We start from the raw sequence: 14,983 nt of genomic DNA, 5'->3' as shown, positions 1-14,983 counted from the left end.
GACATTTAAATACCTGCCATGTGGCTTTATATTTATTTTTAGTACTTTTCTTATGTTTTTCCCCATGGAAAAGGCTTGTGAGTAATACTTTGTAATTAGAGTGTTAAGTTAAAAATACTCTTATAGACATCAATTATCATCTTAGTGTATGTAAAGAGATAATATGGTAATTAGGCTGTGGAAAACAAAGGATGCTTACAGCACTTGAACAAATCAACTAGCTTCCACATGATCAACAGAAGGCAAAAATGTGAAATCAGAGTTGATATAGGTGGCAAAAATAAAGTCCTACACATACAAGGAATATAAACATTCATGACTCATTACAGAACAGTTGCTTAAGACAGACAGAATTAAATAGTCAACATGTGCTCATTAACTGAAGAAATCAGTTTTAGAAACAATAAGTGTTACATGCATCTGTTCAGACTGAATGTATTTCAGTTACTTGGCTATGAACTTCAGCCAAGAAAAGACATTACTATGGCTCTCTCCCCTCTCACTATTTCCTCATCTTGCTTCTAATAAGATTGCCTGAAGTTATTACAGTTTCCATGTGTAAGAGTTACAGCAGCATTTACTTCTTAAAGGCTTGTAGAGGCAGGGACACTAAAGGAAGAAAAAAGAAATATTCCTCTGGAAAAGCAGTTCTTATACAGAACCAGTTAACATTGACCACAGTCATGGTTTAAGCATTATTTAATGCTTCTTATTCCCATAAATCCCAATTCCTTAGCAGTGAGTGACTGAAAAACACCACCGCTCCCATCTATTACAGGTTTATTGGGTAGCAAATCTACTGGAGAGGAAGCAGCTTGCACACATATTTTACAACCTTGGTCAGCTCCTCATCTCTGAAAATAGCTCTATTCTGAGAAACCCTCTGAGATACTCATCTACTAAGGAAACTCTTCCTCAACACATCAAGTGAACTTCCAGTTCCATACCTTGTATTATTTCTAATAGTAAAAGATCATCAGAATTTACGGCAAAGTCACAAAAGACAACTTCACTTCAAAACGGAATGATAACTTCTGCAGCTTGTTCTGGATTTCACATTTTTATTGCAAGTACATGACAGGTACCCATTTTGGCCAGAATTTGCAGCTTTATGCTTGCCTTCTTTTTCAACATTTAAACACACATTCAGGTCAATCTGTCAGAATACTCAGGAGTAGATACCTTCCATGAAAACACTACACGAAAGGATGCAGCAAGTATCATCTTCTTACTTTAGTCTCTGTTTTCTGTAGAGTTCTGATGAACCTCAAATTCCCATGGCTAGGTCTCTTGATGAGGATTTCAGTATCCCTTCCTTCCTCTGAATCTTGCCCTGGTATCCAACTGAAAATTGAAGAAAATAGGTTAAGAGTGGGTATTTTCCAAAAGAAGTAATGTAGAGCGTTTGTGCTACCTTGGCACTTAGTAACATCAGAACAGAAGGCCAGAATAAAGCAAAAGAAAATTAGTGATATAGCCACAGCAGATTCAGATGAAAAGAGGCATTATATGATCTTAAACCTCACACAAAACTAAAGTTATGTGATAAGCTTCCTGTGTATTCTGAAATAAACAACATAAATGATAGAACAGGATAGTAGGATGGCAAGGAACCCATGAAAAACAAGGTAGTGTAAAGCTGCTTAGATTGGTTTTGCAAATATAACTGATAAACTGAAGGAGGAAAATTCAGATCTGTTTGAAGTGAGAGTCACTACAAATGTCTGTGAGGAGAAGGGTAACTTAAATGTACAAAGTTTGTGGAAAAAACAGAAATAGATCAGTAAAACCAGAAACAATATTCATCTTGTTTATTCTGAAAGTTTATTATTGGCAATTAGAGAAGAAGTGCTTAATGAAAGGCTAAAGATGATGGTAAAGCTAAAATAAAAGCCACAGTACAGTACTAACAGAAGCTAAACTGCAAGTTCTTTCCCAATGCAGGAGAAAAACATACTTTGATCTTGGGAGAATTCTTCTGAACTTAGATAGCCAGTCTTGAAGATGGCAGTGACAGATTGCAACTCAGCCGTATTCTGATACTAGACTGAGGAGGTTTCTTTTACCACCATTAACTAACCTTCTTCCAGAATTCAGAAGTGCAGCAAAATTTGTCAAAAGCTAGACTCACAATGACACAGTTTGTCCAATAACCAAGTAGCTTTCACTTTAAACCTTGGCCTTACTTCAGCATCTAAAGTGTACTAAAGTTACTCCACTGATAAGACTTTCTCTCTCCTTGAAAAGAAAACAGCATCTAGGCAAAACCCTGATGATTTTAGCATTCTGTACATTATATCTGTATTTAGCATCCAATTTGGTTTTGGACATTCTTTAAATTTCACTATTATAACAAATAACAAGTTTGACTGAGCATGATGATTGAAATTTACAGAATTAACAAGACAAAAGAAACTTCACTCATGAGCCTTAAAACTTGGGAGAGTTAAATAAAATCATTTAAGAGCCAGGCCTCTTCTGCCATGACTAGAGGCATTTAGTGAGAAATTTAGTTTCATCAGGCTCCCTTAACAATCCACAGACAGAAAAATACAGGCACATCACCTGAAGATACTTATCTTGCCACTGCAGCTTTATATAGGTATTTCAAACTTTCAATATACAACATCTTCCTATACACAGAAATAATAATTTGTCACTTGACGAATGAATATGGTTCATATAGAAGAGGTACAAAAAGCTGTTATAACTAATAAAAAATGGGAAAGAAAATGAAAGTACAATTTCAGCTGAAATTGTCTTCATCAGATAAAAACAAAAATAAAAATGAGCCCTGCACTTCTCATGTTTGTAAAGTTTTACTACCATCTTTACCACATCTTAAATGTGTTTTAAATGCTATGGAAACACAAGCAAAAAAATTCTGGACAAGGAACTCCTATCAAAATATAGAAGATTTTATCTAATTACATTTTTAAAAATGACTTGCCATTTCCATATGGGATAATTCATTATATAAAAAAACCTGTTATTTATCATGAAATCTAGTACTACAAGAAAATGAATGACTCAGCGTGAATTCAATGCAAGATCCTGCTTCAACAGTGAAAGTCTTACTTCACTTCATTTAAATATTCTCTACATAGATGTTTTTCAAAGACCTTACAGGCAAAGGATAGTTTGTCAATGTTTTATCTTACAATTACCTGATCTACTAATATTTTTAACCCAAAACTTTAGTAAAAACAATAGTGAAAATACCTGCCTCACTTACCTGTGATATTCTAAGCCGAATCCAATTTAATCATGTGTTTTTCCAATTTTTCCTACTCTATGGCTTCTTCTTCATGAGAACTGAGTACAACACCCATAGTTTAATCAAGATTCAAAGGCAACAGCTGTTCTGCTTTTTGACACCCACCTTACTGAAACACCATGTTTTTCTTAAAAGGGTGGGGGAAAGTACAGGAAACATTCAGGCCATCAGCAGAAGACACACCACACTTACCATTGATCTTTTGCATGCAAAGAATGTCACTTGCAAACTCCTACAGTGTCCTTCCCTCAAGCATTGTTTAGGGCTTTTGTTTTCCTAGTAGATGAAAAAATAAAGGATTAAAAATTTGATTTCTGCAACAAAAGAGACATCAAAACACTTCACAGAATCATACAATAGAATCACCGAATACTCTGAGGTGGAAAGCACCCACAAGGATCATCCAGTCCATCCCTTAAGGGAAGGCCAATATAGGGATGGGACCCACGGCCCTGCTGTTATTAGCACCACGCTCGGGCCAACCGAGTAATTTGGGTTGAAAGGGGCCTTTGAGGATCATTTACTTCCAACTTCAGAAAAGTTCGCTAAGGATTTCGCTTCGGTACAGTGACCTGCGCTCTCCTCCGGAGGTGTAATTCCCTAAACTGCTGCAAACAAGAGGTAAGAGGCCGTAAAAGGGCGACCTGCGGGTCTCCGGCCAGGAAGTGCAGCGGTACTCACCTGCAGGACGCAGGGGCTCTCCATCAGGCACTGCCGCAGGTCCTCCCTCACGCCGCTGCAGGCGCGTCCGTCCTCCTCCTTATCCTCGTAGTACTTGGGCATGGCGGCGAACTATAGCCAGCGCTATACCCCGCTGCCGCCCGCCCCGCGGCCACCGCCGACCGCCGCCGCCGCCATCCCGGGCGCTGCGGCCGCTTCCGGCGGGGCCAGGAAGGGACGGGGCGGCTCCGGGAAGGATCCCGGGCGCCTGCGCCGCGGACGGTGCCGGAAGGCTGCGGGTGCTGTGGCCGTGGTGGCGGTGCCGGGCGGGGCGGGGGTCGCGCCGCGGGCCGGGCCAGCAGGTGAGACCCTCAGCGCCGGGCGGGGCTCGGGGGGTGCGGCGCTGCCCGGCCCGGAGCTGAGCGCGGGCCCCGCTGAGGGAGGGGCGGGTGTTCGTCAGCAGCGGCGGCCGGGCCGCTCCTAAGTTGTGGAATCGTACGCTGTTAAGGGGTGGAAGAGACCGTAAAGATCATATGATTCCAACCCCCACGCCGTGGGCAGGGATACCTCCCACTAGACCAGGTTGTTCTAAGCCCCATCCAACCTGGCCTTGAACGCTGCCAGGGTTGGGCCGTCCACAACCTCCCTGGGCAGCCTGTGTCACTGCCTTACCCCACCAACCCCACCCCACAGTGAAGAATTCCTTCCTTGTATCTAACTTAAGTTTCCCCTGTTTCAGTTTGTACCCGTTACTCCTTGTCCTATCTCTGCAGTTCCTCATGAGGTGTCCCAGCTTCCCTGTTTTCCCCCTTCAGATATTGGGAGATACAGGAGGTCTCCACACAACCTTCTCCAGGCTGTACTGCCCCACCTTTCTCGGCCTGTCATAAGGGAGATTCTCCAGCCCTCTCACCAACTCCATGGCCTCCTCTGGACTTGCTCCAACAAATGTCATTGTTTATGTTTGTGCTCAGTTTTTGTCACTTCAGCATTGCAGCCGTGGCCTGCATCGTGTTGTTTGTGCCCCGTATTGTGTGCAAAATCAAATATATCTTTTGAAATTCTTTCTTTAGCAAGATGCTGCCGACCACATTAGTTAATTCTGGGAGCCAGGGCAATGGTGTGCTGAGCCCCAGAGATGCTGCGAGGCACACAGCTGGAGCGAAACGCTACAAGTACCTCCGGAGGCTCTTCCACTTCCGACAGATGGACTTCGAGTTTGCGCTTTGGCAGATGCTTTACCTGTTCACTTCACCACAGAGGGTTTACAGGAACTTTCACTACAGAAAACAGACAAAGGACCAATGGGCGAGAGATGATCCTGCTTTCCTAGTGCTGCTCAGTATCTGGCTCTGTGGTGAGTGCGGCAGAACAGACAGTATAAGGAAGAGGGAGGGAAAGTTTAGGGATGAGCATTTATTTTCCTTCTAATAACACACACACAAAAAGAACCAATCTGTATGGATTACCTTTTAATCAAAATAGAACAAAAGAAAAAGGTTTAGCCTTTTTGAAGTTAAGGTGGAAAGTAGAAATCTGAGTAGGCTTAAGTGGTACTCCTTAGTCTTGAATTGATCTCTCAGTTGAAAATCATTTTCTGTTGCATTTTAAACTGCATAGTTCACTGTAACTTTACAGACAGTAAGAAAACCCTATGCTACACGGCAGTGTTTTTGTTAAAAAATACTGAATATTTGGTTTACCTGTATATTATGGATAAAACACTGTTTTTACTATAAAGGCCCTGGTGAGATTCTGTATATTGCAGAATCAAGCTGTAAGAAAAGTGACTAATATAAATGACTGAACTGCAAATTCAGTATTGTCTCAGCTCTCTTCTATTAGTATATTGCTGTTTGTAAAAGAAAAACTCTTAACTGAAATACAATTACACATGTGGTTTGGGTTAACAAGGAGCTTTTATAAAACAGATAATGTTCTATTGTAGCATTGTCTGAATTTTTTTTAAAATAGTTTGGGTGGAGCACTACAATTTGATCCAAGCACAGATGAGTGTTCATAGTATGAATAAATTGCATTATATCTAGTTTTTGGTGGAAAAAAATTGAGCTCTTGGACTGAAAATCTTGGGGAGAAAAATAAAAAAGGAAACTGGAGATTTCATAACAGGGTACATAAAAAAGACCATCAGTTAAAGATGTCATGGTTTCGTTTCCACAGCTGACTTCAATGATCTTTCTCTGCTTTCAGTGTCTACTGTAGGATTTGGATTTGTGTTGGACATGGGCTTCTTTGAAACAATAAAACTGCTACTTTGGGTTGTATTCATAGACTGCGTAGGCGTTGGGCTCCTGATTGCAACTCTGATGTGGTAAGTAGTGATTTCTGAAGCTGAGTTCAGCATTCAGGAAACAAAGAAAGTCCTCTGCTGTTTGTGAAACACTTGGTTCTTTGTTTGGGGTAAACTTACACTCAAGTATTGACTGTAGGTTTTATGCTGTTATAGTAATTTTTTCAAAATGATACCTTAAAAAAGAACACATCACTTTCTTTATTTCCTACAAAGTTAGTCAGAAGGTCTGTGTGATGAACATTCCAGCTTTTTTCTTTATTCTTAAGCTGGTTAACATTCAACAGTAATACCAACTTGAAGAAAGAAAAAAAAAGGTGATTAAAAAAGAAAAAGCTGTTCAATCAAAATAATGAATGGAAAAGTCAAGTAGTGTAAGCCTGAGGTTGATTCTGTTTAAGCAGGGCAATATACACTTGGCCTGTGCTTCTTGCTGAAGATTGTAGCTAGTGCCACTACAGCACTATCTATTCTGTCTTGTGCTTGGCACCTTTTTGCTTTGTTGGTAGGCGCTGCCAGCTTTATCCTCTACTGTCCGAGCCTTGCAGAAGTAGAGAGGCAGGAGCAGGTCATTTTACAATCCAGGCCTCATCAGCACCATGGATGTGTGCTGCAGCAGTGAGGGAACCATGAAATGATGGGAAGCCACTGTTTCTGTGCTGCAGCATGGGGAGGGCACCAAAGAAAGAATTTTTATTTTTCAAGGAACTTAAGAAAGCAAGGGCATTTAGGGCATAAGAGTTCTTAGGGATGGAGCTGACATCTTAAAGTGATGATGATTGGAAAAGAGATAAATCCTGACAGTGGTCTCAAGATCTACTGCTTGTAATTGCAAAATTGAGAATGAGGTACATAATAGAAACATAGTTGATAGATGATAGGTCCACCTGACCTACACTTCTGTCTGGGAGAGCAACCCATAAATTTCTTGGGGAAGAGCTTACAGTAATGCTCCCTGTCCCCATCCTCCAGCAATTTGTGCTTCGGGATGCGGACTCCTAAGCCAGGAACTTCAGCATCTACCGATCTTCTGCCTTTTAGTCAGCTTCCTGCAGGCCTCAATACCAGTCACCTGACTCGAGTTTGGTTCAAGTCCCTTCTTCCAGTGCAGGCTCACCGTTTTTCCCAAAAGCTCCCCCCATTCCTAATGAGTCTAAACTCCTTCTTGCCTCACCTCTCCTCGCCTTGCACCCAGGCTCTTCCTCTATGCAGAGGCACCCCTTGTGCCCACCCTTTGCACAAAGAGTAGGTCAGAAGAAGCTTCCATAAAAACGCTGGTCTCTTATTTCTGAGCATGTCTTTACTTACTGTTCCTCTTCTAAATGGGATAAATATTTTGATGTCAGCAGAACTTAAGCTGGAGGAAAGAGCCTTGAGGCTCACTCAGTAGCCTGTAACACTGGGCAGTGCACTTTGCGTTTGCACATCTTTTCAGTAATAATGGGCACATGTTAGGAGCACTCTCCTGCCCTTGTCCTGTCCTTGTAGTGCATCTGTTCTGTAGAGATTAAATAAACCATCTCTATGTGAGGTGTGCTGATCTTGTACAAGCACTTCACTGAAGCCATCTCCCTGTGTGTACACAGAGCTTATGACCATACTGATAAATTGTAGCACTGATCTCTTTATAAAGAAATTTTGTTTCTGTATTACCCTCAGGGTATTTCAGCTGCCTTTAGCATGCAGGGGATGTGACAATAGTTTGAACAAAATCACTTTAACAATAGTCTGGTCTGCATGATTCTTGCATGTTTTTATTCCCAGGTAGCAGAAACTTTCTGATGGAGAGTTGGGATCACATATGACTTACTACATCAAACCTACGCTTTGTCAGCTTTATAGATTCATACTAACAACAGTCTCAAATATCTTTTCATGTAGGTTCATTTCAAATAAGTACTTAGTGAAGCAGCAGAACAGAGATTATGATGTGGAGTGGGGATATGCCTTTGATGTACATCTGAATGCTTTCTACCCTCTCCTAGTCATCCTGCATTTTATCCAGCTGTTCTTCATCAACTGTAAGTAGAATACTTTGAGCTCTCTGCTTCAAAATGGTGCACTATCAAAACAGCTGAGAGCAGTTATCTCTTGCAGATGTCATCATATCTGATTCTGTCATTGGGTATTTTGTTGGGAATACATTATGGCTGATTGCAATTGGCTATTACATCTACGTGACATTCCTAGGATACAGTGGTGAGTAACATCAGCTTCTTTTGTATTTGTTTGACTGAAAAGAAGAGCATGTTTTCAGGCTATTAATTTGATCTTAGTGTGTTATTTGTAAAGCAGAGGCTTAGCTGCATGTTGAAGTAATTCCTTCTTTGTGGTAAATGAAGTTTGATAGAAATGTACCAGTCCATGTTTCCAACTGGGTGGACATCTTAACCAAAGAATTTATATTCCCCACCTCACCAAATTCCCTTCTTGTATTAGACCTGTAGGACCACAACTTAGTTTTGTTGTTCCTCTGGAAATCCACTTGAAGATGTTTGCATTAGATAAAAATTCTGTAATGAGTTTAAGACCACAGTTTTAGGTAAAGCATTTCCCCAAGGCATTTTGAGACAACTACAGGGCTAGTAGGGCAGAGATGTCTGATGAGGACAGCAGAACAGAACTATTTTTTATTGCTGCCTTTCCCCAAGGCTACTCTACATGAAGCACCTTTTTTAAAGAGCACTACTTTATACTTGCTTCAATATTGCTTCTGTTTCAGCATTGCCCTTTCTGAAGAACACAGCTATTCTTTTGTATCCATTTGCACTTCTCATCATGCTCTACTTGATCTCATTAGCATGTGGATGGAACTTCACTAAGATGCTTTGTTCCTTTTATAAATACAGAGTGAAATAAAACCAGGACTTTGTGTATCCAATGTTTATTTTGTTTCTACCTTAGCCATTTTGACAGTAAAGAAAAAATTAAGAGCATTTTGTAAATGGTTGTAAATTTTTCTTTATTGTAGATAATTGTGTAAAAAAGTTTGAAGTGTCCTTTTTTTTATTAAAATATTTACAACAGTAAACATGTTAGCAATTTTTTTCAAATACTTTTGCAGTACATTCCTAAAAACAAGTTACTTGTACATTTCCATAGCTTAAATTTAACTGCAACAAGTCTATGTAGCATAACTCTTACTGCAGATACTTTGCACAGACTGGCATAAGCTCTACATTATGAGGGGTTTAAGTGACACCAAAAAGCAGTTTTCTTGAAGAGTAATATTGGAATACCTTGCCTTGGGACTGTGTGAAAATACAGATCTTAATAGTGTTGCGATGCTAAAGCAACAACTGTCTCTAGATACAGATCTGTCCTCTCCTTGTATGAAAGGTTTTGAGAACAGATTTACTTTAGTGACTACTTCAAATATACATGGACAACTCTGGCACACAGAAGTAACAGTGATGAAAGGCACAATTAACATGACCCATATCAGGTTTCCAAAGATAGCAGCAAGTTTTAAACCCAATCTCTAGCAGTCCAGTGGGTATTACTACATCCACCGTTCTGAGTGGCAGGTCAATGAACATGGAAGGAAAGTACAAGTTGGTTTGGCTACAGGGTTGGGCTTATGGCAATGCCTGCAGCTGCGAAGTCCACAAGGCAGAAGTAAAACTGACCATCACAAACAATACCTTATGGAAAGTGAAGATGACAGTTTTCCAATGCAGTGTTCAGCATGAAACATGAGCACTAGGATTCAGTTTCCAAAACAACACAAAAGTAAACTGGTTACAGTAAGACAATTTCAATACTAGAATTTGATCTCTAAGGTAAAACTATAATTTATCTTAAAATACCAAATATGCTGGCAGTGCATCTTACAGTACTGTGTGTTTCAGCCACTGTTAAGGCTTGAAGAGATTCACGTTTCCCTCTCAGCAGATGCTGAGCAACATTCTCCTTTAAACAAGGAAAGCACTGAACTACTGATCCTTGGAAAGTGCAGGATTCCAGTCAGGATCTGTCCCTCCCTGGCTAACAGCACAAGCTCCCGTCCTGCAGGCAGCTGCAGCCTAACTGTACAACTTTTCCCTAACAGGAATCCTAGCATCACTGATCATCCACTTCAGTTCAACAGTAAAATACTTTACATTTAGTGCCCTGTGGTGTGATACCATTGAAGGACACGGGGCCTGTTTACCTTCCCTTTAGAGAGATCAACATTTTTTTCCCTTGAAAGAAGGCTTCATCATTCTCAAAATTAAGCTACTTTAACTTCCAGCAGTTCACTGTTTACAGCAGAACTTAGCAAAACCCTTCAGAGACCACTAAGGTCAGGAAGGTGACACTCAAGTACTAATTCACCAGGTCTCCATGGGCTGTGTTTTACATCAGCAATCAATGCTAGCCTGAAAACACCAGTTGTTTAATAGCTTTTTAGCCTTATGCTGGTGATTGTAAAGATGATTTAAAAACACAATGACTTTTTTTTCCCCCCTTTCTAGCTGGAGTTACTTATGTGATGTTACTAACTTTTTCATAATACACCATTCCTAGTAAGAACAAAGATAGAACCTTGGGTTCATGCATTTTAGGGGAGGCAAGGTTTGAGAAGATTTCATTTTTCTTTTACCACCATGAGACTAAAAGAATACTCCAAGTTGGAGGTGAACTACAAAGTACTATGATACTTCATCTGGAGCAAGTACTTCCAACAAAATACAAAGATTACTGAAATTATATCTGGGAAAAAATAAAATAAGGAAACTGGTACACAGTTTCCAAATTTTTCCAAAGACTAATCACACTTCAGCTCATTCACGGAACTGTGTTTCACACAGGCAAAGTATAAATTGCTTTGCTCTAAACTGACTCAAGGTATTTAAAAACTGCTTTGAAACATCTAGACAAGCAGTGATATGACAGAAGACTCCAGTCTTTTCTTGGTCCATGAATCACATCTATCTGAATTTTTCTAAGCCATCTTTAAGTACAGAAAAAATGAATATATCCATAGGAATTTTTTCCATCAGTGAAAACACACGGTTGAGATGCCTGCCAAAGCTCAAAGCCTTATACAGTGCTTTAGAAACACTCTAATTTTCACATCCTGTTCACATTATTTACAAAGTTTTCAGTAGGATGACCCACTGAATGAGCAAAGCAAGATTATACTGACAGTCTTGTGTTTCCTTGGTCCTAAGTATTCCTTATCAGCTCAGAAAAGCAAATGTTCACATCAGCCAGTCTGTTTGGCATCCAGTATAAGTTCATTTGCCGAGCTAATGAAGATTTCTGGCTATGCCTTTGGTTTCACAAAAGTTTGCTCTTCTGAAGCTTTAACAGCTTCAGGAACTAACAGGAGCATAGGATAGTGCAGGTTTTTTTAAAACACTTTCCATTATTGGATATCTCTTAAGATTCAGCAGCCTTGAGGGGATTTTTAAGGTCACAACAAAAGTAACTTGAAATTGAATGCATGAAGGAAAAAACTCTCTCAAAACAGGTAATAGGTTTAAGATGCTGTTTAAGATCTCTTATGGTAATACTGTTCTTACAATGGAGATGTGCAGGAGATACCTGCCCACTGGTGTAGACACAGTCCCAAAGGGTACCCAAGCTAAAGGCTGGTAAGCCAAACAGCCCAGGTGTTCTAACTTCACCATACTTCCAGGAAGGAGACTTGCACCTCTTTAGCCTGACTTAGGGATTGGAATTTAAAGGTACAAAGCCCAAAATAGTTGTCTGCAGAAATAATCTACCTGATAACACCAGTTCTGAATTTACCTGGATCTATGAAATATAATTTGTATTAATGTGGCACATTTATCTAGAGAGCATATATGCTCAGGAACATTGAAAGTATTCAAGCAGCCCAGAGTATTTTCAACTCCTGCTACTACAATGTAATAAAAATGCATCCCACATTTTACCACACACTAGTTTAATTTGTTGTCTCAGATAAATTTTTTCTCAACATTTTTGAATACTAAATATACTACTAACCAATCTTGCAATCACTGTATGGGTTCTATGTATTTAAATATATTAGCAATGATTCATCTTAACTACTGTGAAACGTCAGGAACAGTGATGCTTTGAGAATAAGCACACAGCTTTCTTACATAAATAGTACCAGTAAACTTCTGGACTCACAGAAAATGGAAAAGGTCACTGTCAGCAAAACTAATTAAGAAACTGCAGTATTGAATGTATTTCTGCAGTCTGGATTATAATAAACAACCCTAGTTTAATTAACTTGCATCATTCATTCAGACACAGCTGAGAAGAAAACCTAAATACTTTCTCAGACCTTTGCTAGCTGACGTGTGATAAAAAGCCATTGCATGTTGGTAATTTGATGGCAGGGCATTATTATACAGGAAACAAACAGGGCTGTAGCACCACAATAGGCTAGAGTCACACAGGATTCAGAGCCTAGTCACCCACATTCCTAAACCCAAGAATAATCTTCATTTGTGTGACCAGTGCTTAGCTTATGCCCTCAGTGTCTATGGGCAACACAAGCTTTCCAAGTAACATTTTATTTACACCACCTGATGCAATCAGAAAAAGTAAACAAGGTCCACTTGGTATCTAATTTTTCTTGAACTTACACCAATCAGTCTAAACTGAAGGTCTTACCTCTGTGTACAAATCTTGTCTTCCCTAGACAACATAGCTAAATCAAAATGACAACAGTCTGTAGGAGTAGTTAAGTTCTTCAACTTGAATCTTGCTGAATTGTGAAAGCTATGGCACAATTCTCCAACAAGGCAGAAGACAGGTTGACACTATAATCCAGTGGTGAGGGCTTGCAGTGCTAGAGAGGCAGCTTTAGGCTCCTGCCTAAAGGTTTGTAAGGACAAACCTATTAGGAAAGGGAGCCCAAATCTATCAGCTGAACTTTATTGGGAAAATACAAATTCAGGACCTCTGCCCTAGATCAGGGAACCTGCAACAGGCTTGCCCTGATCACAAAGACAATAAAGGTCATTTCCAACTTAAGTGATTCTATGATTCTGTGTTGGGGGTAGCAGAGTGTGTTTTTTTCCACAGGGAAAGCTGGCCAGCTTTTGAAATGTCAGTTCCAGGAGGCTGGTTCACAGCACAACTGAGAATACCCAAGCCAGTGTGGATGCCTCCCTCCAATGTCAATCAGGCACTTCATTCCTATTAAAGGGAGGAATTCCTCCCTCTCTCCTGGCCATTTCTGACTAACTGAATTTTTCCCATGCATGAGTCCTTACACATAAGCACCTAAGTAGGACTCTTAAGAAAAGCAGCAGCATTAGTACTGTGACAGTTCCACTCTGACTGTAATCCAGACCACTTTCTGTTCCTGACCGCATTTCTGATTCATTTAAGATCACTGTTTCCCTTGAAATGAAAAGGCAGGGTACTAACTTGAGGCCAAATTCCGTTCCCACTATAAGGTTAGTGCGAGTTTCCATACTGATCCATAAAGGAGTCAAGCTAAGACCTTGTTTTGAGCAAAAGAAGAAAATAAACTGTAACTACTCACTAATGTATCTAAAATAAACACTGCAATAACAGAACTTTTTAAAAGGAGACCACTGTAAATCAAATGTATCTACTGTTCATTCTTGTGATAAAAGGTAGCCTCTTGTCACTCCAAAGCAAAGCTGGAGAATGATTTTCTTCAGTACAGAAAATGAATTTGTTCAGCCTAGGAAATGTTTACAAATATTTTTAGAAAGAACTGGTTTGGAGTAAAAAAAAAATTTCTTCTAAAATGCAATGGATTCAATCTAAAATCACTGCAGATTTAGTACATAATATGAAACAAGACATTTCAACATGCTTTTTTGTGTGGCTACAAACTGTACATAGTGTAATTTCATAAGCCCCAAAGAATAATGCTCTTCAGAACTCTGTTTATGCCTCTGAACATCATTCAGATTCTGTGTATAAAACTACATAATTTAGAAACTTAATCTTGTTTTTTTTAAACATGGCAGTATATTTGAAATATGGTATTAATTTATGTTTGCATCTCCAAAGAAAAATGTAGAAAGATAACTTAAACTAGAGAATTCATAAAAAAACTATATCAATTTAAAATTTTACTGCATAAAAATATGTACTTTTCAAATTATTTTAATAAATTAAATATCCCTAGCATTTTTAATATATATCCCTGACAGTCTATAAAAGAGGGTTCTTGATATAGAAAATAAATGGAACTCCGAAAGTACCCCCTTCATAAAACTTATTTAACAATAATTATATTTTTTTTTTTCTTCAAGGAATGTAACAATATGTACAACTCTATATTACTATACTATCAAAATAGTACAGGTTAAGCGTAACAGGGTTCTGCAACCATAAGATGGTAAAGTCACATTACAGTGGAGGACAACTTGGGCCTCGGACGGACATTATCAGTGTGGAGCATCAGTTTCTGGATGGATCAGATAAGAAGGGGTAAATACAATCTTCTCATCTACAGTAGATTTCACAGGAGGTAGAGTTCAAGTGAAAAAGAATGACATTTGGAATAAGGTGCATGCTCAGTATTTTCAATTTGTGACTTTCTAAGGATGTCAGATTTTATAGGAAGAATTTTCAAGGATTCTTTCTTTTTCCTCTAAAGCAGATTTCCATGATCAGTTTGTAATCTTTTTAATATGAATCTGAAATAGAGAATCAGAAAAAAATAAGTCATGGTTTAGTGTATTACATTTCTCAGTAATAAGAGGTAACTATTTTTAGTGTTAGCTAAAAGTGTGAGCTTCAAAAAAGAATGAAAAAATCTCCCA

At 39.3% G+C, this 14,983-nt stretch overlaps 3 protein-coding genes across 8 annotated transcripts in view; 1 reads left to right on the top strand and 2 right to left on the bottom strand.

Annotated features, from left to right (window-relative positions):
• Window positions 1–1,041: 1,041 nt before the first annotated feature.
• COA5 (cytochrome c oxidase assembly factor 5) lies at window positions 1,042–4,161 on the bottom strand. Its single transcript, XM_023946226.2, has 3 exons — window positions 3,959–4,161; window positions 3,470–3,553; window positions 1,042–1,344 (listed from the first exon to the last, which is right to left on the bottom strand). The coding sequence occupies exons 1-3, from the start codon at window positions 4,058–4,060 to the stop codon at window positions 1,303–1,305; spliced, it is 228 nt and encodes a 75-aa protein (XP_023801994.1). The 5' UTR covers window positions 4,061–4,161; the 3' UTR covers window positions 1,042–1,302.
• UNC50 (unc-50 inner nuclear membrane RNA binding protein) lies at window positions 3,435–9,279 on the top strand. 3 transcript variants are annotated; one of them, XM_086880550.1, is made up of 6 exons: window positions 3,435–3,898; window positions 5,011–5,294; window positions 6,149–6,269; window positions 8,130–8,269; window positions 8,346–8,447; window positions 8,971–9,279. In XM_086880550.1, exons 2-6 carry the CDS (start codon window positions 5,015–5,017, stop codon window positions 9,105–9,107), a joined length of 780 nt encoding a protein of 259 aa, XP_086736676.1. In that variant the 5' UTR covers window positions 3,435–3,898; window positions 5,011–5,014; the 3' UTR covers window positions 9,108–9,279. The 3 variants fall into 3 exon arrangements, with proteins under 3 accessions (XP_086736676.1, XP_086736677.1, XP_086736675.1); XM_086880551.1 differs by lacking the exon at window positions 3,435–3,898 and adding an exon at window positions 4,172–4,299; XM_086880549.1 differs by lacking the exon at window positions 3,435–3,898 and adding an exon at window positions 4,311–4,519.
• Window positions 9,185–14,983, bottom strand: part of MGAT4A (alpha-1,3-mannosyl-glycoprotein 4-beta-N-acetylglucosaminyltransferase A) — a 77,667-nt gene continuing 71,868 nt past the window's right edge. For all 4 annotated transcript variants that reach the window (XM_086880546.1, XM_086880547.1, XM_086880548.1 and 1 more), the window contains one exon: window positions 9,185–14,857. In XM_086880546.1, the coding sequence (XP_086736672.1) occupies window positions 14,831–14,857 (27 nt within the window). In that variant the 3' untranslated portion in view covers window positions 9,185–14,830. The remainder of the gene's footprint in view (window positions 14,858–14,983) is intronic.

This window comes from Cyanistes caeruleus, chromosome 3 (assembly GCF_971803275.1).
Source record: "Cyanistes caeruleus chromosome 3, bCyaCae1.hap1.1, whole genome shotgun sequence".
In the NCBI taxonomy this organism is placed as follows: domain Eukaryota; kingdom Metazoa; phylum Chordata; class Aves; order Passeriformes; family Paridae; genus Cyanistes; species Cyanistes caeruleus.
Note: the sequence above shows the minus strand (reverse complement) of the source record. Positions and strands in the feature narration are given on the sequence as shown.

Coding starts and splice junctions, on each gene's coding strand:
- COA5 (XM_023946226.2), bottom strand. CDS start 4,060: ATGCCCAAGTACTACGAGGATAAGGAGGAGGACGGACGCGCCTGCAGC. Junction 3,554..3,958: donor AGAGCCCCTGCGTCCTGCAG/GTGAGTACCGCT, acceptor TTCATCTACTAG/GAAAACAAAAGCCCTAAACA. Junction 1,345..3,469: donor TTGCATGCAAAAGATCAATG/GTAAGTGTGGTG, acceptor TTCAATTTTCAG/TTGGATACCAGGGCAAGATT.
- UNC50 (XM_086880550.1), top strand. CDS start 5,015: ATGCTGCCGACCACATTAGTTAATTCTGGGAGCCAGGGCAATGGTGTG. Junction 8,270..8,345: donor CCAGCTGTTCTTCATCAACT/GTAAGTAGAATA, acceptor TATCTCTTGCAG/ATGTCATCATATCTGATTCT. Junction 8,448..8,970: donor GACATTCCTAGGATACAGTG/GTGAGTAACATC, acceptor CTTCTGTTTCAG/CATTGCCCTTTCTGAAGAAC.